General features: G+C 40.6%; 8 protein-coding genes, 1 long non-coding RNA gene and 1 other non-coding gene across 10 annotated transcripts in view; 6 read left to right on the plus strand and 4 right to left on the minus strand.

Moving 5' to 3' along the window:
• LOC145699672 (carbonic anhydrase 2-like) overlaps nucleotides 1-21,483 on the minus strand; it is a 79,177-nt gene that overhangs the window by 16,011 nt on the left and 41,683 nt on the right. The gene's annotated exons all lie outside the window — the stretch shown is intronic.
• Nucleotides 6-1,859, minus strand: LOC145697544 (uncharacterized). Its single transcript, XM_081774767.1, has 5 exons — nucleotides 1,709-1,859; nucleotides 1,289-1,655; nucleotides 876-1,086; nucleotides 649-835; nucleotides 6-300 (listed from the first exon to the last, which is right to left on the minus strand). The coding sequence occupies exons 1-5, from the start codon at nucleotides 1,857-1,859 to the stop codon at nucleotides 83-85; spliced, it is 1,134 nt and encodes a 377-aa protein (XP_081630893.1). The 3' UTR covers nucleotides 6-82.
• LOC145699192 (uncharacterized) lies at nucleotides 3,126-3,637 on the plus strand. Its single transcript, XR_014133986.1, has 3 exons — nucleotides 3,126-3,203; nucleotides 3,249-3,338; nucleotides 3,384-3,637. It is a non-coding gene; the product is annotated as an uncharacterized LOC145699192 (long non-coding RNA).
• Nucleotides 3,877-5,057, plus strand: LOC145697545 (uncharacterized). Its single transcript, XM_081774768.1, has 4 exons — nucleotides 3,877-4,083; nucleotides 4,184-4,265; nucleotides 4,311-4,550; nucleotides 4,594-5,057. The coding sequence occupies exons 1-4, from the start codon at nucleotides 3,877-3,879 to the stop codon at nucleotides 4,983-4,985; spliced, it is 921 nt and encodes a 306-aa protein (XP_081630894.1). The 3' UTR covers nucleotides 4,986-5,057.
• Nucleotides 9,083-9,671, plus strand: LOC145699763 (uncharacterized). Its single transcript, XM_081777028.1, has 3 exons — nucleotides 9,083-9,209; nucleotides 9,251-9,443; nucleotides 9,542-9,671. Exons 1-3 carry the CDS (start codon nucleotides 9,150-9,152, stop codon nucleotides 9,640-9,642), a joined length of 354 nt encoding a protein of 117 aa, XP_081633154.1. The 5' UTR covers nucleotides 9,083-9,149; the 3' UTR covers nucleotides 9,643-9,671.
• On the plus strand, nucleotides 9,721-10,678 carry LOC145697546 (lactadherin-like; the record flags this gene model as incomplete). Its single annotated transcript, XM_081774769.1, has 3 exons — nucleotides 9,721-9,995; nucleotides 10,037-10,318; nucleotides 10,470-10,678. Coding segments are annotated over 3 exons (675 nt in total), but the record flags the coding sequence as incomplete, so codon positions are not given.
• On the plus strand, nucleotides 10,653-12,931 carry LOC145696650 (uncharacterized). The gene is made up of 5 exons (XM_081773720.1): nucleotides 10,653-11,768; nucleotides 11,809-11,887; nucleotides 11,927-12,104; nucleotides 12,147-12,485; nucleotides 12,628-12,931. Exons 1-5 carry the CDS (start codon nucleotides 10,680-10,682, stop codon nucleotides 12,926-12,928), a joined length of 1,986 nt encoding a protein of 661 aa, XP_081629846.1. The 5' UTR covers nucleotides 10,653-10,679; the 3' UTR covers nucleotides 12,929-12,931.
• On the plus strand, nucleotides 13,202-16,071 carry LOC145697548 (uncharacterized). Its single transcript, XM_081774770.1, has 6 exons — nucleotides 13,202-13,260; nucleotides 13,357-13,676; nucleotides 13,718-13,954; nucleotides 14,224-15,659; nucleotides 15,701-15,888; nucleotides 15,930-16,071. The coding sequence occupies exons 1-6, from the start codon at nucleotides 13,202-13,204 to the stop codon at nucleotides 16,003-16,005; spliced, it is 2,316 nt and encodes a 771-aa protein (XP_081630896.1). The 3' UTR covers nucleotides 16,006-16,071.
• Nucleotides 18,531-20,001, minus strand: LOC145697349 (uncharacterized). Its single transcript, XM_081774541.1, has 6 exons — nucleotides 19,663-20,001; nucleotides 19,194-19,615; nucleotides 19,050-19,147; nucleotides 18,930-19,003; nucleotides 18,796-18,882; nucleotides 18,531-18,748 (listed from the first exon to the last, which is right to left on the minus strand). The coding sequence occupies exons 1-6, from the start codon at nucleotides 19,933-19,935 to the stop codon at nucleotides 18,584-18,586; spliced, it is 1,119 nt and encodes a 372-aa protein (XP_081630667.1). The 5' UTR covers nucleotides 19,936-20,001; the 3' UTR covers nucleotides 18,531-18,583.
• Nucleotides 20,532-20,613, minus strand: TRNAS-GCU (transfer RNA serine (anticodon GCU)). The gene has a single exon. It is a non-coding gene; the product is annotated as a tRNA-Ser (tRNA).

Genomic DNA, 21,483 nt, shown 5'->3' on the forward strand with positions numbered 1-21,483 from the left:
AGAACAATGCGTGACTGTACAAAGTTTGTAAAAATGACGATTTTTTGAATAAATGACGATTTTTTGAATCTTTGGTTTTTATTTAACAAATTATTGTTGGGCAGGAATCAATGCAAATTTCAATTGAGCAGGTCATTTCGTATGCTTCTGCGCCGGATAATCCAAATGCTTTGAATTGAAAGGTTTTGTCGGAGGAAGAAAGGAGGTCAGAAGTCAGCTCGAAGTCGAGGTATTGGGAGGCAAGGGCATTTGGGCAGTTGTTTTCGATGATTGGGAATGATGAGTCTATGTTTGTAGCACCTAAATTCAAAATAACTTTCTTGAAAAAGAAGGCATCTAATTGGTATTTGACGAAAATTTTTTGTTTCTAAGTTTATCGAAAATAGAAATTTGACAAAAAATAATTCTGTTGAATAAAGTTCATATTATGAAAACAGCATTCTTTTAATCCCATTCCACTTTTTTCAAAAACAATCAGATTGACTTTTTAGATGAACTTAATTTTCTGCCATAAACAGGATCGCGATTCAAGTCTACCGAATCACAATTGAATTTGGACAAAATAAACATAGCGGAAACAAATCTGTTCCTGTGGAAGTTTTTTCGCAATTCTTGCGCGTTTTTCAAGAAAAGAAAACAGTATCTTACCAACAGAGCAGTCAGAAATGTAAAACTGAAATGGCGCCTCGTCGAGTCCTGTTTCGCTGAAATCATAGAGGACTGATCCATAAATAGTCGAGCCGATAATGAAGACGTCGTGTTTTGGCCCAACGCCCATGAGATCCAGTGCAAATGACCCGCTTAGATCTCCCGTTTCTGTCGACGAAATCGTTTCCTCAAATTTCTCTAGCTCAAATTTCTCAAGAAAAGCAAACCTTTTCTTCATTTTCCATTTGAAAAGTCTTGAACATGAATGACTTAATTACAGTTTTCGCGTATTCACATCTGATAAAAAGCTCTTCATCATGCTTCGCTTCGTTGGAGAGGTGAATGGAAGATTCAAGGATTAGACTTTCGGACTCTTCGGCGAAGGAAATTCCACAGATGTTGAGGTCGTGAACGGATAGCTCGATTCTTACGAAATTTCTTTTGATGAGTTTTCAAAAAAATATTTTCAAACTAACCAAGATAGCAGACTACCAAAGTGCAGTAAGATGCAATTACAATTTACTCAAAATTATTGAAAAATATCAAAGCTTATCAGAAGAAAAACATCAAAATGCCATTATAAACGCGGTTATTATGGTTTCTATTCAGAAAAAAAAACGAAAAAAATATCTTTAAAAACTCGTTCCTTTGATCTTCAAAATGCATTTCCATCTTCGAAAACTCAAGCAAGCAGTCTCCCGCGCTCAACTTCGCCCCTTCCCCTTCCTCATTAGCATGGTCGAAGATGCACTCATCGATTTCAATTCTAACACCACTTGCCAAGCAGCTATGCTCAATTTTTTCTTCGAAAATGTCGCTCTCAAGAAAGCATCCCTTCGATGGATGAAAGTCCCAGCAAGAGCCGGGGCAGTTGGATTTTCTGACGAAGGAAAGAAGATTTTCTTGCATCGCGATTTCGGAAGATTCGATGATGGTGTTTTGGTTGAAGTCAAAGGCGGGAGTGGAGTTGAAGATTTCGAGCATGTTTTCTGGCAGAATCCAGTCACCTGAAAATCAATCGAATAAAAAATGACAAAAATCTTCCGTAAAAATTTCTTACCTACTGAAGGATCATCAATAAACATGACCAATTCTTCTCTGTTGATCACAAAATTATCTCCAAGAATCAAACTGTCCCAGTCAACAGGTTGAATTACTGAAGCTTGCAAGACTTCACAGCTCATAAAAAGCAAAAACACCGAATTTTTCATTTTTCGATTCGTTCTTTTTTAAATTTGAAAAACTGAAGTTTTGTATCTTGGAGAAAATGGGGTCAGTTATATATGGCCGGGCACTTGGGGGAAGGAAATTACAAGATAGATTTTCTGATAAGTGGTTGCGCCTTGAAACATCGGCGAAATTTCGGAGATGAAACAAGGTGGAAGGTTTCAATAGGAAGTAGTTTTACGGACTTCTGGGTTTAGCGGGCGCCGACATCGGCGATATGCTAATGAGTTGGAAAGATATCCTTCGAAAAACCTGATCAAATGAATGAATTGATTTCGACTAAAAACAAGAAGAGCACTTAAAAATTGGGACTCCCTGACTATGTCGTGAATGTCGTGAATGTCGTGAATGTCGCGAATGTCGTGAATGTCGTGAATTTCGAGGCGAAAAAATGACCAAGTTGAAAACAACTTTGTTCTAGAAAATGAGTATCGTCGTTATCGTGCAGAACAGGAGGCGCGAAAATACCACTAGATGTGTTACCACTCCGATCAAGGAGTTTTCTACCAGAAACTGCGCGGAGCGCTTCTTTATCCCATACTTATATATTTTTTCTGTTAATACTCAGGTTAGAGAGGTTAACCCGTTAACAGGGGCGTGCAGGTTTGACCTGCACGCGTGGAAACGGGTAGCAAATCACTACTCAGGATCCATGATTTCAGTCAATCACAGACAGGCAAAAGCGTAGGCAAAATTGACCACCCTGTTAAAGGGTTAATCGGTGAAAAAAAAATTATTTTCGATAATCCGATGAATTTGTTGTTTTTTTCTAGAACATTTTTTTTTGCTTTTTTGGCAACGGCATTCACGACATTCGCGACATTCACGACATTCACGACATTCACGACATAGTCAGGGCGTGCCTAAAAATTAACAGAAAGATGTTCTGACTCCCTAACCTCCCTTTGGCAAACAAATCTTATTAAAAAAAAATATCAGGTCTAGCTTGTTCAACGGCAAACAAGTTCCATCTTGCATCAGAGTTACCGTCCTTACGCAACGATGACAAGTCCCGCAGATCATCGTTAAAAATGCTTTTCTGTTCATTTTTACGATGATTTGAGCTCAACTAGGGAAGTGGGACGGGCAGACGAGTGACCTTATTTTGATCAATCCGTGCCAAGTCTAATAAAAAGCTGTTTTCAATACCGTGACCTCACTAGACCCGTGGTCAGACCGAACCAGTTTATTTGGGCGTTGCCGTTGCTGATTGGCCCCTGCCACTTTTTCTAATTCTACTTATTGATCTCCTTGGGCACACCTATCCCAGATCAGAAAAAAAATTGAAACTTTTTCATCAAGAAACTTTTCAAAAAAAACTTTAACACGTGACAGAAATATGGGTCGAAAGGGGGGCCTTAATATCTTTTCAGACTTTCCCGCTTAGAAAGCAAAATAAAAAACATCACAACAAGAAAAAGAAATGCCGAAGCCAACTGCGAATTCCTGCTCCGGAATCTTTGGTAAATACTTATTCTGTCAGATACATAAATACTCCCTAAATTCAGATGCTTGCCGAACCTCTGGATCATCCTCTTCCAGTGATTGCAAAAAATACAAAGAAAGCTGCTCCAAGTACGTGAATTTCAAGCGAATCTTCCCCTCCGAGTACGCCCCATCTACCAAAAGCGATTTCCTGATGAAGCAATGATGACCAAGAAGAAACGATTTTCCTTCGACAAATTGATCCATTCGTCCATTGTTTTAGTATGACTGTAGTTGAACCGGCCTGTCTGAATCAAATAAAGAGATTACCTTTATCCTTGTTTCTTTGTGCACTGCCACCTCGACTTCGATAGGTTCAAGTGCTTTTCGAGGTTATTTTTGAGATCGTTCAACTGAATCTTCAACCAACCGTTTCATCAATCGCCCGAATCGCCACAAATTTTTGCTCCAAACAGGTGATCCGAAACGGCATGCTCCAGAAAACTCACTGGCCCGTAAAAGCAGTGCATATTTAACCTGCCTTGGAAATGAACACTTTTGCATTTCGAAATTTCAATGAAGCTCTTTTCAACCCTTTTTCCTGCCGCCGCTCTCGCTTCCTGCCCGACCAAGTGGACTTTAGATGCATCAACCAGCAACTGCGTCCCCGATGGAGCTTTTGCATTCACCTGTAACGGCGATGGAACTGTGGATTTGACTCTAGAGATTGAGCACTTCTACACGAATATTCCAGCAGACACGACAACTCTGGTTGCCGGGCTAGTAAACGATGGATGGACACAAGACTCAAATGAACGGGGATGACAATTTTTCTAGTTTCAACAAAATTTTTGACGGTTAAGGCATATCATCTCTATTACAGTTATTTAAAATAACGTCGGCTCCGCTTACCTTCTCTCAAGCAGCTGCACAAACGATCACAGGAAAGGTTCAAAGAGAAATCGGCTTAAAAATATATCTTTTGTATTAATCTTGAACCTCTTGATAAGGAACCTACACGGTTTCCACTTCTGTTGCTGGAGAAACAACTTGGACTTCCGGATCTTCTGTTACCATTGTTACGGCTGATGCAGGACCGATATCTTACGATGTCACGTGTGAGTTCTCCACTGCAGTCAGTCTTCAACTTGGACAAATAGCGATTGGCGATGGCAATACTTATGATGGAAATGATGACACGACCGACTTGACCTTCACCTCTTTGCTAGAAAAAGTTGACGCGGCGACAGGTTATTGGAAATGTAGTAATTTATTGATAATCTTATCTTGAAGGGACCGCAACAGCAGCAACTTCGTGGAGCATCGGAGAAACAGTCAAGCTAACACTCACGCCCCCAGCTGCCCTAACCGATGTCATTATCAGTATCGAAAGCTGCCTCGCCTACTCTGACTCTGCTTACTCCGCCGATGAAATTTACATCACGCACGGAACTTGCTCAAACGCCAACATAGGCGCAGCCATTGTCGATCAATCCAGCATCATAAGTTTCGAAGCCTTTCAATATGATAGCGCAGCTAGTGAATACGCCTACATCGAGTGCAACCTCCAAGTCTGCCTTTCTAGCGATGGATCAACAGCGGATCTGGCCGCATGTGGTGATATTATTACAGCGAATGAGGCTTCTGCGTCTGCCGATGCTTCGACAAACGGCCTTACTTGCTAAACTGATGTTTTTTAAGAAAAAAACTGCTTTTTTTCTCCTTTTATTCATAAATAAATATAATCAAAAATACAATAAAATGGACTAAATGGGAAAGACGGAAATTTCCAAAATTCATGACGATATAGAATTATTCGCATATTCGTTCCACCTCAAGAAGCTTCGACTTCGTTTAGAGACATCTCTTGTTCATAAACAGAACGTCTTTCAACTGAAGAGGATTATTTTCTTTTATTTGGAATAATGAAGAAACGAGATTTTTGGATTACGGTCGCTACAATTATCATCTTCCTAGGTAATATAATTTACTAAAAATCTGCCGCGACTGTATTTATAATTAAAGCTGCTGGTCTCACGATCGTTGATCAGTTTTTCCCGTTTTCTTCACTTTTTGAAAATAAAGAATTCATGGATCACGTTACAGGTAGTGAAGTAAAGACTGTTCAGACCATTTTTTTCTTTGTTTTTTTCAGAAAATCATCCTCTTTCGAAAAGAGCCTTGACCCAAATAGAATTGACCGACTACTGCGCCTCGAACAATCTCAGCATTCCGTATGTCCGAGAAAAGGACGATTTTGAAATGCTGATCTTTGCTTGGCGTCCCTGTACCTTTCATATGATCAACAGAATCGAAGCGTTGGGGCAGTCAAATTACCGAATTTTTTTTCCGAATGGCGAGCCCATCAAACAGTTAGAATTTATTCAGAACAAATCTTCCCCCTAAAATTTCTTTCAGTGATTTTTTTGAGAAAGTAAGTGTCTCAACAAACTTCGACCCAGTTCAAGACACAGATGATGTTTATAAGAGTCATCGTTTGGAAGTACTTCACTTTGAAAAAGAAGATGAGAGCAATTTATTCAAACTTTCTCGCGAGTTTACATTTAGCGATGCTTATGCTTACATCAGTTATGCTCGAATATGCAAGGCTAACGGAAAGAAAATTGTCCGAACTCTCGGGAAAGACGATAAAATCAAAGAATACTCGAAGTATTACGCAGTCAATCACCAAAATAGTACCTTCATCTTTTACATTTACAGGTAAAAATTGAACGATGAAATTTAAAGAATAGGAAATTAAAAAAATTAAGACTAATGGATGCGAATGAAACCCAGACTTGCTCATCCGACTTTATTTTTTCTCCGAAAAATCCCGAAGACCTCCAAATCCTCAAGAAAATCTTCAATCATATTGATTTCCAAGCGCTTGGTGTCTACGAGGTTCGGCTCTTTTTTACTACTTCAATTCTAATTCTGTTTTAGAGATACAGACACACGCTTATTTTCGACATTGAAAAAGTGAATCAAACTCATTTTCATTCGCGACGTCAAAATAAAACGCTCGACTACTCCTTTTTTGAAAATACCGGCTTGATGGATCGCTTGAATGTCAAATTTGAAGACAAGGAAGACTACGACTCTGTTCTTTTTGGAAAAGAAGTTGACACGCCTACAGACTATTATCTCCACCTTGGCCAAAGGTACTTGTTCTTCTTTCTTTTCTTTGAATTTTAAGCTCGCGAAAATTGCGCGAGTTTTGTTTTCCTCCGCTTGATGAGCCCGCTCGCTTTCCCTGGATCTACGAGGGCCTAAACGAAATGGAGAAAAAAGAAGCAAAAGATAAAGTAAACGACAGACCAACTATTGAAGCTGATCGTGAATGATTGAATAAATTGTCGATGAAACAGATCTATTCTGTCAATAAAAACTCGCAAAAAAAAATTACCCATGATTCATTATTTATCTTATTTTGCACCAGGAAATCAACATTGGCGCTTGAGTTCGTTTGTGCACCGATTTAAGGGTGTCAACAACGATCGAATAAGGGTCTCTCTTATGATTCGACCAATAAATATCTTTTTATTCAGCTTACAAGGATTCCAAATCTTTTTCAGATCTGAAATATCTCATCTAGAACACGAGATATGAAACATTCTATAGGCGCGCTAATGCACTAGCGCTTGAGCTACTGAAGTAGAAATGCACTATTAGAAAGGTGATTTTTTAATTTCCGGTTTTATACATCAAACTATATATTAAAAAAATCTCTATTCGCTGATACCAATATTGATAAGATCAGGCAATTTTTTCAAGTTCGAACTGCGCGCCAAAAGTCGCAAACACCTGCTCTTTGGCGCCGGAAAAGATGATTAAGGGATTAATCAGCATACAATCTGAGCGCACCGGGTGATTGCCGAGGTATTAAACTATTATCCCTGTGAAAATACGAATATTCGAGCTTTAGAAACACCACTTAAATCGAGCACAAAAAATCGGAAAATCGTATGTTTACATAATGCATGCTGTCCGGATGCATGCATGCAAAATCGAAAAAAGGGCTTTCAGAGGCGTCGTACTTTTGTCTGAAGATTCTTCACTGAAAATTTCAGATTCACATCTCATCTAGAATTCTAGTAACGGGGGTCAAAAGTTACCCCTATTTTGTATAAAACGGGCTTCCTTTGAAGTCGGCGGGAGGATTAACGAGAGTACTAATCCAAAATCGGGCTTTCAGAGGCGTCACAAAAGGGTTTAAACTTTCTTTTGACATATGAAGAATCTTGAACAACCCAACTTAAGGTACCTCTACCGGGGTCAAAAGTTGGCCGAAAATCGTTGTTGACACCCTTAACCCTTGATTTTTTTTTCAAAAATTGCAAAGAAAAAAAATAAACAAAAAGAAAGAGAAGATGCAACGACTAAAGAATATTTTCTCCGCCATGGTCACTCCAGGTTTATTTCTATTGAAAGTTCGTTTTTTTTCAAAAAAAAATTAAGCACAGTCTGTTGAAATGGACCCCTCAATTTTCTTCGGCTCAAAGTGGTGGACAATCAATGATAATGTCATGGGAGGCGTCAGGTAAACTCATCAACGCATACCAGCTTTCTTTTTCACTTCTTTCTTTTTAGCACAGGAAAAGTGGAGAAAATAGACGAGATGCTAAAATTCACCGGACAATTGTCGAACGATTTCAACGGCGGATTCGCGAGCTGTCGGACGAAATTCAAGGCCGGGACAATGAAAGGTTTCAAAGGGATTGAAGTCGAAGTCAAAGGATCCGCACGAACTTTCCAAGCCAGATTCAATCCTGCTTTTTCGACTCAACTCGGTCGATACTCGCGGGTAAGCAAACGATAGAAACAAATATGGCCTCGCAATCCTTGCATTAGGGTTCGTACATGACGACTTTTGACGTGACTGAAGAATGGCAGCTCATCCGAATTCCGTTCGAAAAGACCACTTTCGACTGGAAGGGCCATCAGATCAAGGACGTACCGAAAATAAAACCTGAAACTCTTGTCGGATGCGGTTTTCTACTCTACGATCAAATTTACGACAAACCATTTGAATTGTACTGCAAAAACATGAAGGGATACAAATAAAGAAATTCATTTATCACGTGTTATTTCCTTTTGCTGAATACGAAAAGAGACAAAAGTTTGAAGTGAAAACTCTACGCGGAGACTAAACTATAAATCAAAAATCCTTACTCTTGTCTTCTCGCTTTTGATGATAGTTTCCAATAACCCAGTTCTAGAGATATGACGGAAAACATCGAAGGAAAGGGTCAAAAATGATAAAAAGGAGGAAAAGGAAGAAAATCGTAGTTCAAGAGAAAAGAATGATCGCTTGAAAAGATTCTAATGATTATGCTGCTCAGCTGATGGCAAATTTATTTTCCAAACACGCGAGAAAGGGAGACATCGAAGTGCCAAAATTCGATGAATTTTTGGACGAAAAACCTTCTGATGGGAAAATTCAAATAGAAATTCGTCGACCAAGGCTCTCTTAAAAATATTTTCCTCATTGATTTAATGGAGTCTAAAAGGTCCTCAATAAGGAGCCTTATTTAACAGAGGCAATAAGGAAACAGAATTCGTCGATGCAAAGATGCCTAAAGTCTTGCTTTTCCAATCTTGCCCCTTTTTTCTTTTTTTAAAGAAAAGATTTATAAGGGGTAAAGCCAAAGGTAGTTATCGCTACTTTTAGCCCGGGTTGATAATATTTAAAAAGTAAGAGGGCGGAAACAGGATATGTCCGTTTTTAATAAAGAGAACAAAGCGTTGATTGATAATTTGAGAAACAGTCTGTCATCGAGAAAGTCAGGGATTGGGCGAAGTGATAAGGGTGTCATCTCGTGAAAAAAACAATAATTCTAGCGAGGAAAATGCCATTTTTTAATGTCAGTAGAGAGAAAATCAACGAGATCGAAAAGTTCAGCGTCCAAGTAAGAGCTTCTTTTTTATGAGTTGACACCCTTATTGCCAGAAAAATGTCCCGGATTCGAGAGCTTCTCGGGCCGAAAAAATGGCAGAGCTGAGGTCAAAAGTCATGAGCGGGGGATATGGAAAAGCCCCTCAAGAAGACTATTCCAACAAGAATTCTAGAGAGAATATTTCTTCACCCGAATCATCAGATACCGAGACAGAAAACGAAGAGCTCGAAGAAAAAACTGACCCAGGTAAGATCACAAATCATCATAACAGGGACCTTCAACAGCTTTAACGACCCTGTACTTCTTAGCAAGTTCTCCTTTCTACTTTTCACATCGTTTTTTAGTTTTGAAAAATGACGAGATCGAGCAGAAGGAGCAGCTTGAACAAAATTCTAGCGAGAAAACTAGGCTGCACGGTTCAAGAATTGACCAACGAAAGATTTGATGATAGAAGCCATTTGAAAATAGTTTCAACGAGAAAATAAATTTGCAAAAAATGGACTTTTATCATCATCAAAAATAAAGTCCTGAGGAAATCCCAAAGACACCTTCTCCCGAACCAGCGCCTGAACCGATCATTGAGCCAGAACCAGCGCCAGAACCAGAACCAGTCTTTGAACCAGTTAGAGAACCAGAAGAACCAAGGAGAGCAGTCATTGCTCCTCCGAAGCCTCCCTCTCCTACGCCCCTGAAATCCGATAAAATAGAGCTACCGCCAAATCCAGCAGGGCTTGAAAACTCACAAATAGCTGACGAAGCAATAACTTGCAGTGGATTCTTGAGCGAAAGTGTCCCCTGGTAAGTATTTTTATTTTCGATCAAGTTCAACTTTCGTCAAGCTTTCCTTACTACGCGCGTCTGAACTCCGATAAATGCTGGGTATCCGATCAAGCTCCCGGTTCAAAAACTTTTCTTCAAATCGACCTTGGCTCTGATAAGTCGATTTCACATGTCGCTACTCAGGGTCAAGCACCGCACATGCAAGGATTGCAAAATACAGTCAATCGATGGGTTACAGCTTTTTATGTTCAATACTCCAACGATGGGCAGAAGTGGAAATTGTACAAGGCAAGGCTGGAAAGACAGTACATGACGACTTTTGTTGGGAATAGTGAGCACAGGTAAATATCAACGTCTTCAAATAATTTGAGACTTTTCCAAATCATTAAAAACGGAATTTATGTTTGTTTATCAACAAAAAACCCCACAGAAATCATTTCCGTTATGCGAAACACCCATATTTATGGTCTCTAGAAAACATTCTTCTACTAGTGATATCAAAATCAACACATTCCAGCCGCCAATTGAATCTCGTTTCATCCGAATCGTCCCTACAAAGACCTTCAGAAACCTTCCCGCTGCCCTCCGCTGTGAATTGTATTTATCGTGAAAATTATTTGTTTACTCATGTGGAAATTTGTTTGCAGACCTTTTGAGAAACTCAAATTATGAACTGTAAAAAGAGGAAATAAAAGCAAAAATATGCGAAGAGTTTTCGTTTTGTTTTTCGTACTTTTTTCCAATGCAAAAGAGATAAACCAGACAGAAGTCAATGTTGCTCGTGATGCTGTGCAAAGAAGGCCAGAGCTGAATATTGACCTTGAATGTGAGGAAATCAACGAAGAAGAAGAGACGGTAACAGACTCAGAAGGAGTGGCTGTGAGACTCAATCTCAGATGCTTTTCGAAGGGTTTTAATATGACAAGCGAAAACAAACAGGTCCTTGGAAATATTCTTGAAAATCTTAACGAATTGAAAAACTCGACGGGGGAAAACTCAACGATTTCTGACTTGAAAATTTCAAAAGAAATTTTGAATGAAAGAATTCAAGAATTTCAAACATTGAGCCGGGAAGAGAAAGTCGAAAAACTTGCGAATATGTGCTGGAAAATGCTTGTCTCCTACTCCGAATTGCCAAGGCAAATTCGACATGCGCAGGCGAAAAGATGTCATCGATGTCGAAATTTCATCAAAATTTACAAGGAAAAGCAAGATCTCAAGCACTTTGCATCCATTCCACGCTGTCCGTCATTGCAACGGACTTTTGGCGCGAAAAATCTCCGGCGAGAGCAGTCGAAGTCAACTTCAGATTCAGAAGGAATTGTTGGGCGAGGACCGAGGCCGAAATGGGTTCCTACAACCACAACAACAACGACTGAAAAAAGTTCTTGGGGAACATCAACTATTTCAACAACAACCACCACAAGAACAGAGCAGAAACTGTCAACAAAGTCAACAAAGATGATAAGAAAAACCTCCCCAACCTTCAGACCAACAAGCAGAACGACCGGAAAGCCAACAACAACCACAAGCAAACGAACCACTATTTCCACGACAACAACGACAACTTCAACAGCCACGACAACAACAACCATACAAACAACCAAAACAACGACCACAACAACGACCACAACGACGACCACAACAAGTTCACCAAATGATGATTCAGAAGGCTTCTTTGACTATTTCTCGTCAGATTCAAGTAGTTATCGAGGCCGAAGTTTGCATGATATGGATAATGAATGCGAGCAATTATCATCTTTTATGACAGATTCTGTTTGGCTGACCTGGGTATGTTTTGAAAATGAATAGATAAGAAGATTTCTAGTAGAGCTCTTGTGATAAAAAATGCAATGGTGGTGTTCGAACTCGGCAGAGATGCAAGAATGGGGAAGTAGAGGAAATATACGGTAAGAAAAAATGATCAAATTAGACAAAAATGATTTAAGACTTTGAACAATGCAACTCGGAGCCATGCAAAGTTCCTGATATCGGTTGGTCTATGGCGCTAGAAAATGGAGATCATGGAAGAATCGTGATGATAAATCATTCTTACCGAAAAGTCGGGACTCTGTGCAAAAACTCAAATGATCGACGAATCAGATCTATTCATGCGGACGATCTTTGGTAAGAACTTTTCGGATAAATCTTGAAATTTTGGATTCTAAGCAAGGAAATGGGCTTCAAGGGATCAAAAAGCCGCCGAGAATACTTTGGAGCTGCTTTGCAAATGATCTCAAAACTCGATTCTTCTAAAATTCATCGTCTTCCTTTCTTGGCAAATGGATACGCTAAAGAGAGCTTCAATCAAATCTACCAGCTCAGAAAGTCTGACCGAGCTTTTAGAGATATAAAAGAGGGCGAACTTGGCTGCATAATGGGAAAAACTGATGTGATTCTCAGCTGCGAAAAGGTCGATGATAGAGTGAGTAGAAGGTTCGACGAGGCAAGTTGGTCAGAATGGACAGCTTGGGGAACTTGTGAGAATGATTCTAGAAGTAGATACAGGTAAGTCATTTTAAAAATCATAAAATCAGAATAAATTTTTCACAAGGGAAGATTTTCAATCACGTAGTTGTGATAATAACTTTCTATATTTTCTAACCCATCGCATTTTGGTGTTCGTAGGTTTTAATTTTTAATGTCTTAGAATTTGCCGCGATGAAAATAAACTTCCTGCAAGATCACAAATTGCAAGAACCCTCCACAAATGCCCAATCTCTCAACTCTCCGATTTCTACGAAGAAGAATCCTGCGAGAGCCCAAAAAGCCTGTTCGACTTCAGCCTCTATGATTTCTCCCAATACGAAAACCTCGATTATTACTCCAGCTCATATTCCTCAAGCTACGAAATGTCCGAACTGACAGTTGACGAAAGTGACTACAACTACGAAACTGTCAAAGTTCAGCGAAAAGTCCAAAAGACCACAATCACTCGAACGAACGAATAAACTCAATGAACCTTTTCTCAAATGTTTTATAATTCACTTGCAGGTTAAATTGATTATTTCGGCTCTTAAAAACGTCGGACGTTTCAGGCGCAAAAAGCGTGATCAACATTCGAAATGCAATGATTCAATTGCGGGTAATCATAGTCGGTAGACGCGGCGGAAATGCGCTGACATTTAACCTGGCGCTTTAAAATCAAAAGGGAGGCTTAGTGAAAGCCAATTATCTTGATACACAAGATAAGGCAATAAACGCGTTTTATAGAGAGAGTGGACATGAAATTGCTCAGGAAGGATATACAAATAGTCTTGAAGCAAGAGCTCAAAATTAAACGGCATAACTGTAAGAAAAATAAGCGTAAAAAAAGCTTAGACTTTCCAATTTGCCTCATTTATTCTATAAAAAAGGCATAAAGTTATCTTTTGTAAAGCTCTATAATTCTTTCCGCCTCGGCCGAATGGCAACAACCAGCCTACTCCGAGGTCCTTTCCCGATTCAACCAGAAAAGCGGTGGATGGGGCGCCCCAGAAGGACGAGTTGCAGCTCTGCACTCACTTTGCCCTCCCCTCAATCCTGTTGAGAACGCTGAGATCATCTGCGATCAAGCAACTTGTGCTGTGAAATGTAATGAAGGGTTTGTTCCAATCGGGCGAAGACGAACAAAGTGCCGATTCAACAATACCAACCAGTTTTTCTGGAAGAAACAGCTCGGGGGATGCGATACCTGCCCTGATCTCGCGGCTCCACCAGGTTAAAAATGCTCATTTTATCCTTTTGAACCATTTATCTAGCTGGAATGACTATGACATGTGGTCTCAACGCCAAAAACCGCAAGAAATGCACTCTAAGCTGCGATAACGGCGGTCTCGTCTCTGCTGGTGAGTTGACGAAAGCACGACTTCATGCAGTATGCTCTTGTCCTCGACCTGACAGAACTTGCCGCTGGAAGAACCGAGTTTTCGGTGAAATTGATGATGCTGGAATCGCTGAGCTCGTCTGCCTTGAGCCAACAACTACTCAAGCTCCCGGTACAACTACTACGCAGGCTCCAGCTTAGGGTCTTACATTCTTAGCGCAAAAATTCGGCTTTAACCGCTTTATGCACCACTCAATTTTTTTTTATTAAATTTGCTTATATTTTTTCCAATAACAATATTCTTACAAATAAAACCCTTTCGATCAGGAACAACTACCACTCAGGCTCCAGTTTCGGGGTGTATGGTCGCTTGAAATAATATTCTCGCTTGCTCGCATGCTTTTTAAATCAAATAGTCTTTTTTCCAACCCCTTTTTCCAGGCACCACTACAACCCAGGCTCCAGGTACAACAACAACCCAGGCTCCAGGTACAACAACCACACAGGCCCCAGGAACAACCACTCAAGCACCTGGCCCAACAACAACTACCCAGGCGCCCGTTACGACCACTACTAAAGCTCCCGCTACCACCACAACTGGCGCTTTCTCCTTCAACTCTGATGGCACTGGAGGCACTGTTCCTGCCCCTGCTCTTCGTCATTACGCCGTTGTCAATGGAGAAGCCAACGCCGCCGCTACTGGCCATGGTCCCCACGCTGCCGATGGTCAAGTCTGCGCTGACGGAGGCTACCTCGCCGTTGGAGTTTCTACCGCCACTGAAGGTGGTCAGATCGGTCAGTGCATTGTCAGCAAGGTGATGCCCTGCGCGACCGCTGCTCAATACCCGGCCCCTCTTGGTAACGAGTTGAACGGTTCTGGATCCAGCTGTTCTGAGAATTTCAAGTGGGCTTGGCTCAACACTAATAATGGCCGATACTGTCACGCGGTTTCTGTCAAAGAATCCGCTGATGGTCAATACGTCCTCGCCACCGGAACACGTCAAAGTACGACCAACAACAACCAGTACAATGGTTTTGTTGCCAAGATCAACTCTGCTACTGGCGCAACTATCTGGGAATTTGATTACACTACCGGCGCCGGAACCAGATCCGGATTTGAGACTCTTCATCTGACTTCTGATGGTGGATTCATCGTCGGTGGCTTCATTAACCGAGTTGACACTGAAAAACCAGGCTTCAAATCTGGTGGACAAGTCGATCAAGGAACGCCAGTCATGCACAAGTTCTCTGCCTCTCTCGCCGCAGCCAGCAGCGCGGGATCACCAACCCCCGAGTGGAGCTTCGTCTGTGACGGAAGCGGAAAATCGTGCAACCTCAACGACGGATCCGTCAAAAATATGCGTGTCTTCAGCGACAACGGTGTCGAGAAGGTCGTTGGTCTCCCAACCAGTCGATCTATCCTCGTTGTCCTCGACGCCGTCTCTGGTTCTGAACTCGCCTATTCCGGCGACGGCATCAACAGCGGCTTCATCGGTGACGGAACTGCCAACGACATCGAAGTTGAAAAGAACAGCAGCGGCGCTGTCACTGGCTTCGTCACCACCGGTCTCCGAAGCGTTCCAGTACAGACCGACAACGGCGTCAGCTGCAGCGGGGACGGCTGCTCCGTCATCACTGGTACATTCACCAAGTACAAGGCCGATCTTTCCGCCAGCGAGTGGAAGGTCGACCTCCAAACTGGAGAATGGCCCGGTGGAGCTAACCAATTCGCCACTGTCGCTGCTACTCCTTACAAATCCCTTGTGTACACCGAGTGCTGGGGCATGACAAGCGTCAAGGATGCAGCTGGAAATCACATTGGCTACGTCGCTGCTTGTGGAACTGGTATTGAGCCTGGCTGCAACATCCACCCAGAGGTAGAGCTCTTATTGGACTAAAAGAAAATTTTGATTATTAGCCTATCCGAACGGAGTGCAACAACGATCCGCGAAAAGCATGGCGAGGAGCCGTTGCCCGAATCGATCTCGCTGGTAACCTTCTTTGGTACAGCATCAACTCTTACCAAGCTCCAAATGAAGAAGCCGGTGGCGCCATGGAATCTGGCGAGTCCGCCTCTGAATACATTTTCCAAACTCCCGAGGGCCGGTAATATCGACACCTTTTATCATTTTTCTGACAATTTTTAGAATTGTCTCGGTTACTGATGAAGGATTTGGCGGCTTTGGTTTCTTGACCTTCGAATGTGAAGCTGGCGTCTGCTAGATGAAAATTTGATTCGAATAAATTTCACTAAGAGAAATTCTGACAAGGACTTTCTTTTGCGTTGTTCATAATAACGGCACGTGAGGCTCATTTTTCATATTTTTATTCCGTCTTTTGAACAATCAGGAAAAAATTACAAGAGCAAGAAACAAGTCAATTTTCTGTGCACTATCATGGGCTTTCTTTGTCAGGATTCATTGGAGTCGTTTCAGTAGGCTCATTTGCGGCATCATCATCATCTTCTTCGTCGTTGCCGTCTTTGATCGCAAGGCAGAAGTTAAACTTCAGTTTGCTCAGCGAGACAGGCGGCAAATTTATACAAATCCCGGTTGAAATAAGAGTTGATGCGAAGATTATTCCAAGAGTAAAAGCCATGATCAGGGCTGCTGAATTCGGAGCGTTTGCGTTTACCCGCGATTTCTTTGGCGGAAAATCCGCAGCTGTTTCACGGAAAATCCGCAGTTTTTTTCACGGAAGATCCGCCAGTTTCAAGCGGAGAAAAGGGAGCGGAGAATCGCGGATAATCCGCCGAAATTTCCGCTGAAAAGACGAATTTAAACGGTGTTCCTCCCTTTTGATTGGCTAGAGAAAAAGGGTAGCGGGTAATCGCGGACGATCCGCGCGGCGGATAAAATCGGACGATCGGACGATCGGAGAATAGCGCGGAGAAACGGAGAAAATCAGCGGATCTTCCGCCAAAAAATCGCGGGCAAACGCAAACGCTCCGAATTCAGCAGCCCTGGCCATGATGAAAAATTCACTTTTCAGCATGCATTCGGTTCTAAAGGGATGAACGATGATCTCGTAGGTTCGGAAGTCAGACTCAAGCAACTTTTGTTCAAAGCAATTTCCGTCAATTTTAACTCTGTCTTTCAGAACCTAAAAAATATTGAAAGAGAAATTATTTATTTGTTTCACCGATAAGGAGTTATCATCCACTTGTGCGCAAATACTGTCGTTCATCTTGTGTTTTTGGTCGACTTCGATGCAGAAATCGATGATATAATCGTTGACATAAATCACGAAGACGCATAGAACTGAATAAAAACTAGATATAAGGCTTCAATGAATAAGTTACCTATAGAAAATTTACTAACAGTAAGCAAGACTGTCAATGCTCCTTGAGCAATTGGGGCCCAAGCATAATCGGATCCTTTTTGTTGAATCACTTTTTGATTTTCGGCAAAGTCGATATTTTCTTTGACGCAGCCGGTCTTCAACAATTTGTTGAGTACCTGCATCATCACTTTGATCATCTTTGGAAGGTAGGTTACAAATGAGCAGAGGAGAGATATGTAGGTAGAGTTGGAAACCGGACTGCCATGAACTAAAAAACGGTATGTCGATTCTGTGATAATATTTTAAACTTACCCAAAAATCTGGAAAAGTAAAAATAAACAAGCATGACTTCGAAAGCTTTCAGAAAAAAGCTATGAAGAATTTTATGCTCAACAATTATTTTGAATATTTTTGTCAACATTGATCTCTCCCCACTTTTCTCCGTTCTCATGAGCAAAAATATCGTGATCACGTGGTTGAGAAGCTTCAGCGACGCGCTAACAATCAGCGAAATTGAGACCCATTGAACAGGATCAACAGCGAGGTTGGAGACAGTGTTGTACTCGTACCAGACAAAAACAGGAGGAAGAATTTCGATAATTGGAATCAGCGCGAAAATCATAGAAGACAATATGGACAGCTTTCCGTTAAATTTCGCGTTGATGATAACGAAGGCCAAGCTACAAGAAATAGTCGCGATGAGGAAACACTGCTGGGTCCAAAAGTAGAGTGTTGTGTCGGGATCATAAGGAATCATTTTGATCAGAATAAGTCCTCGATTTCGCATTCCTTCCTCGGCTTTCTTTGCAAACCCTTTCTTGTCGAGCTTTGTCTTCGTTATTAGCCGGACTGTGAGTATGACAATGTTCATTTCTTCTCCGTAAGAAATGTTCTCTTCTGATGATGTTCTCCGTTTCCGGTACAGATAAGGGTAATCTTCTGAAGAAATATATTGCGTACCGAAAAACGAACTGGATGGGCTGCAATTTCCATCATATAAACCATTACGAGGATTTCCTTGATTTCCATAAAAAACACGCTGCATACCATCGTAGCATATTTCCTCAACCTCATTTTCAGTCACGTTTCTTTGTGCAGTCTTTTTTGAAGAATAATCAATGAACAAAACTTCATCCTTCAGTCCAAAATTGTCCTCGAGTATATATTTCAAAAAGTATGAAACCTAAAACGACCATTTTTTCTTTCAAAGCAATTAAAATTTACCAGATTTGTGTCAATATCTTCAGCTTGCCACACAGTGTGAAACCGTGAAACTACTCTATTCATCCTCTCTGCTCTAGAATCAGCTCGGAACGGCCGATATAGAAAGAAGAAAAGCAAAAATCGCATTATTTCTGTTGATTCTATTCAAGTCAGAATGAGAACGAGGTTGAGCGAGCTTTGAAACCCCCGATTTGATAAAGTGACCGGTGATTTTCACACGACCCGAATCATGTGTTATCAATAGTTTTATTCGTATCAAACGTTATTTACAACTGATGGTTACAGTAATATTTTCTTAGTCTCTTTGATTCTTTCTCTTTTCAAGTTGCTTCTTTCTTCTGAGAATTTTCCTTATCGGCTTTTCAATTTTTCGCGTCAGTCGTCTCAGACGATATTGTTTGCCTTTCTTTTGGTTGACATTTTTATGCTTTCCATCGCAGCCTTGAATCTCAGATGTTGTCTGAAAAATAAAATAAGGGGGTGTTATTTATATTGGCTTTTTAAAACCTCGCGTTTGTAGTAATATTCTTCGAGATAAGTGTCAAAGGCGACATTGAGCTTTCTCATCCGATCACCATAATCGTTGTTTTCATCCTTAATTTTGATTGTAGCTGAAGAGCATATTTGACGAAAAATCTCACCTCGATAAAATTGAAGAAATGATCGTAAGTCGTCACTTCTCCTTTGTTAGCATCACCTGGGAAGGGAGCAAGATCTAGATGAAAATGATGAGCAAATCGCTTTGAGCTTTAAAAACTTACCAAGACGGCAATTATGCTCTGCGTTGAGGAAGTAAGTGTGCGCTTTGTTGTACTTTCTTTGCATATTTGGAAGCTTGAATTCTTCCATCCAGCGATCTCTGAAAAGGATTTTTGAAGGGGAAGAAACTTGGAAAAGTGACGAACTCGAGGTGCCCCTGGAAGTTTTTGAAGAGACGGCGAAAGATCCAAGACTCGCCAGACTTTGCTTTTGTTGTTGTTGTTGGAGGGACTGTTGTAGTTGTTGTTGAAGTTGTCGTTGTCGTTGATGTACTGGTTGTAGTAGATGTTGTTGTAGTTGTTGTTGTCGTTGTAGTTGTAGTTGATGTTGTTGTTGAGGTTGTGGTTGTAGAAGTGGTAGTTGTCGTAGTTGTCGTTGTTGTAGTTGTGGTTGTGGTGGATGTTGTGGTTGTTTTGGGAGTTGTTGTTGGCGGCTGAGTTGGATCGTACAAATGGTCGCAGATTTGAATATGATCCTTGCAGCAGTCATCAAAAATGATGCAAGAGGAGTCACAGAAACAATCTCTTTTAAGTTCTTGCTCTGATTCGGATGTCTGTTGATCACATGGCTTAATAATAAAGAATATGACTAGAACGAAAAGGAAGTAAAACTCACGATTCCAATCTGAAGCAAGCTTGGGTTGCATCCTAAACACTCGATGTTGATGTTGTCGCAGCATTGTTCAGATTGCCCTGTTCCTCGAATCTCACAAAGAGCTTGGCTGTCTTTTCGATTCGAAGCTCTTGAAAAGCTTCGCCACCCGCCGTAAGGCTCTTTTCTCGACGTGGAAGAGTCGCTTTTGATCCTTTTTCGAAAGTCGAGTTTGGACTCTTGAGGAAGAATGCCCCCAGCTTGAGTCTCAAGAAAAAATAGAAAAGACAAACGCATTTTTGATTATTTCAAAAAGCGAAAAAGAAAGTTGAGTCCGGATTTTTAAATCATTGCGGCGGCGAGTTAGGGTTTTATAGTTTCTACTTTTGCGGCGCTAGAGCTTCTCCGCCGACTTTACCGGTTGTTGACGTTTGTACCGATTATGCGAAGAAATAGAACATGTCCTTTCTAAGTAAGGGGATTGAAGCTTATAATGCTCTTTCCGGTTTTCGAGAAAGGGAAGTTGATTCTACTACATGTATTCTTTTTTGTTGAGTCAGAGTTGAACTTTAGTAATTCTGAGAATTTCTAAATTAATTTCTTTTGCTGGAAGAAACGTTTTTTTATTATCAACTCGAAACATTAATTCAAGAACTCGAAAAATGAAGGCATCATAACTGAATTTAGAATTTTTTATTCTTACATTTTTTCGTTATTATCTGATAGAGGTATTAACAGATTTATTCGTGAGTCATTGAATTTCTTCAATTAGAAGGTAAAGTTTATTTTTTCAACTTTGACTTTAATTGCAGCGAGCAAGAAGTCCTGAAAATGATGATAGAACGCTAGAAGGATAGATAAGTAAACAAAACAAATATACCGGGAAGACAAAACGACACCGATGGGATTCGAACCCACGCGTGCAGAGCACATTGGATTAGCAGTCCAACGCCTTAACCACTCGGCCACAGTGTCCTGGAAACCGGTCGAACCGATTGTCAACAAGTATCGCGATCCCACTTTCTCCGACTATCCTTACTTTTTTCTACAGTTCAATTTTGCATGCCGTTCATTATTTAATGCATCTATTGCAGATTTACTCATGCTAGCTCGAGATTTGGTAAAATAAATATTTTGAGAATTTAATGATTTCAAATGCGTATTGCGCGTCGGTGCACCTTGAGTGCATTTTTAGATGCCGCCGAAAGTGATAGCGCGCGAAACTCATCAAGGATTAACCTTAATATGTAACGGCTTAGAAATTACTCCACGGGTGATATTATTCAATTTGCATAAATATAAAAAGGAACAGGCTGCAATTTGAAAGTGCCCAATCCTTTAGGAATTCTAAATTAGGATTCTGTTTTCGACGAAATTTACATTTCAGAATCTCGACCTATCTTTTTGAGTTTCCCCAAAATACTCTATTTCTTAAAAAACGAACTGTTATTCTGGTCTTTTTTGACACTTTTTAGCCCTTTTTTTTCCTCAAAAATGTCCAGAAATTCCAACTCGGACAAAAATTTTGGTCAAATTTTGTCAGAATTTTCGTCAAAATTGGAATTGGTGGACATTTTTGAGGAAAAAAAGGGCCAAAAAGTGTTATTTATTTCATAGTACAGTGAAAATCCATTATTTGGCAGTAATTTTGGGTTACAGAAATTTGAAAATACTGCCAAATAATGGACATTTTTTCCAAAGTCGGATGACAACGAAAATTAACCAAAATTTCAGGTAGATGAATTACTGTTTTGCAACGTATATTGCATCATTTTTACAGAAAGCAGCGCGAATAGACGAAATATTCTCTGTTCATCACATTTTTAGACGGTTCGTTTAGTTGCA

The sequence above is a fragment of the Oikopleura dioica genome, chromosome 2 (genome assembly GCF_907165135.1).
Source record: "Oikopleura dioica chromosome 2, OKI2018_I68_1.0, whole genome shotgun sequence".
NCBI lineage: Eukaryota > Metazoa > Chordata > Appendicularia > Copelata > Oikopleuridae > Oikopleura > Oikopleura dioica.

Bases quoted from the DNA above. Each gene is read 5' to 3' on its own strand.
- LOC145697349 (XM_081774541.1), bottom strand. From the start codon at position 19,935: ATGCGTTTGTCTTTTCTATTTTTTCTTGAGACTCAAGCTGGGGGCATT. The intron at 19,148-19,193 runs GTTCGTCACTTT...AATCCTTTTCAG, and splicing joins AACTTCCAGGGGCACCTCGA to AGATCGCTGGATGGAAGAAT. The intron at 19,004-19,049 runs GTAAGTTTTTAA...ATTTTCATCTAG, and splicing joins AGAGCATAATTGCCGTCTTG to ATCTTGCTCCCTTCCCAGGT.
- LOC145697544 (XM_081774767.1), bottom strand. From the start codon at position 1,859: ATGAAAAATTCGGTGTTTTTGCTTTTTATGAGCTGTGAAGTCTTGCAA. The intron at 836-875 runs GTTTGCTTTTCT...GAGAAATTTGAG, and splicing joins AAATGGAAAATGAAGAAAAG to GAAACGATTTCGTCGACAGA. The intron at 301-648 runs GTAAGATACTGT...TTTTGAATTTAG, and splicing joins CATTTCTGACTGCTCTGTTG to GTGCTACAAACATAGACTCA.
- LOC145697545 (XM_081774768.1), top strand. From the start codon at position 3,877: ATGAAGCTCTTTTCAACCCTTTTTCCTGCCGCCGCTCTCGCTTCCTGC. The intron at 4,266-4,310 runs GCTTAAAAATAT...CCTCTTGATAAG, and splicing joins AAAGGTTCAAAGAGAAATCG to GAACCTACACGGTTTCCACT. The intron at 4,551-4,593 runs GTTATTGGAAAT...CTTATCTTGAAG, and splicing joins AAAAGTTGACGCGGCGACAG to GGACCGCAACAGCAGCAACT.
- LOC145699763 (XM_081777028.1), top strand. From the start codon at position 9,150: ATGCCATTTTTTAATGTCAGTAGAGAGAAAATCAACGAGATCGAAAAG. The intron at 9,210-9,250 runs GTAAGAGCTTCT...CCTTATTGCCAG, and splicing joins TCGAAAAGTTCAGCGTCCAA to AAAAATGTCCCGGATTCGAG. The intron at 9,444-9,541 runs GTAAGATCACAA...ATCGTTTTTTAG, and splicing joins CGAAGAAAAAACTGACCCAG to TTTTGAAAAATGACGAGATC.
- LOC145697548 (XM_081774770.1), top strand. From the start codon at position 13,202: ATGAAATTGCTCAGGAAGGATATACAAATAGTCTTGAAGCAAGAGCTC. The intron at 15,660-15,700 runs GTAGAGCTCTTA...TTTGATTATTAG, and splicing joins GCTGCAACATCCACCCAGAG to CCTATCCGAACGGAGTGCAA. The intron at 15,889-15,929 runs GTAATATCGACA...GACAATTTTTAG, and splicing joins TTCCAAACTCCCGAGGGCCG to AATTGTCTCGGTTACTGATG.
- LOC145696650 (XM_081773720.1), top strand. From the start codon at position 10,680: ATGCGAAGAGTTTTCGTTTTGTTTTTCGTACTTTTTTCCAATGCAAAA. The intron at 11,888-11,926 runs GTAAGAAAAAAT...AAATGATTTAAG, and splicing joins GGAAGTAGAGGAAATATACG to ACTTTGAACAATGCAACTCG. The intron at 12,486-12,627 runs GTAAGTCATTTT...TTAATGTCTTAG, and splicing joins GATTCTAGAAGTAGATACAG to AATTTGCCGCGATGAAAATA.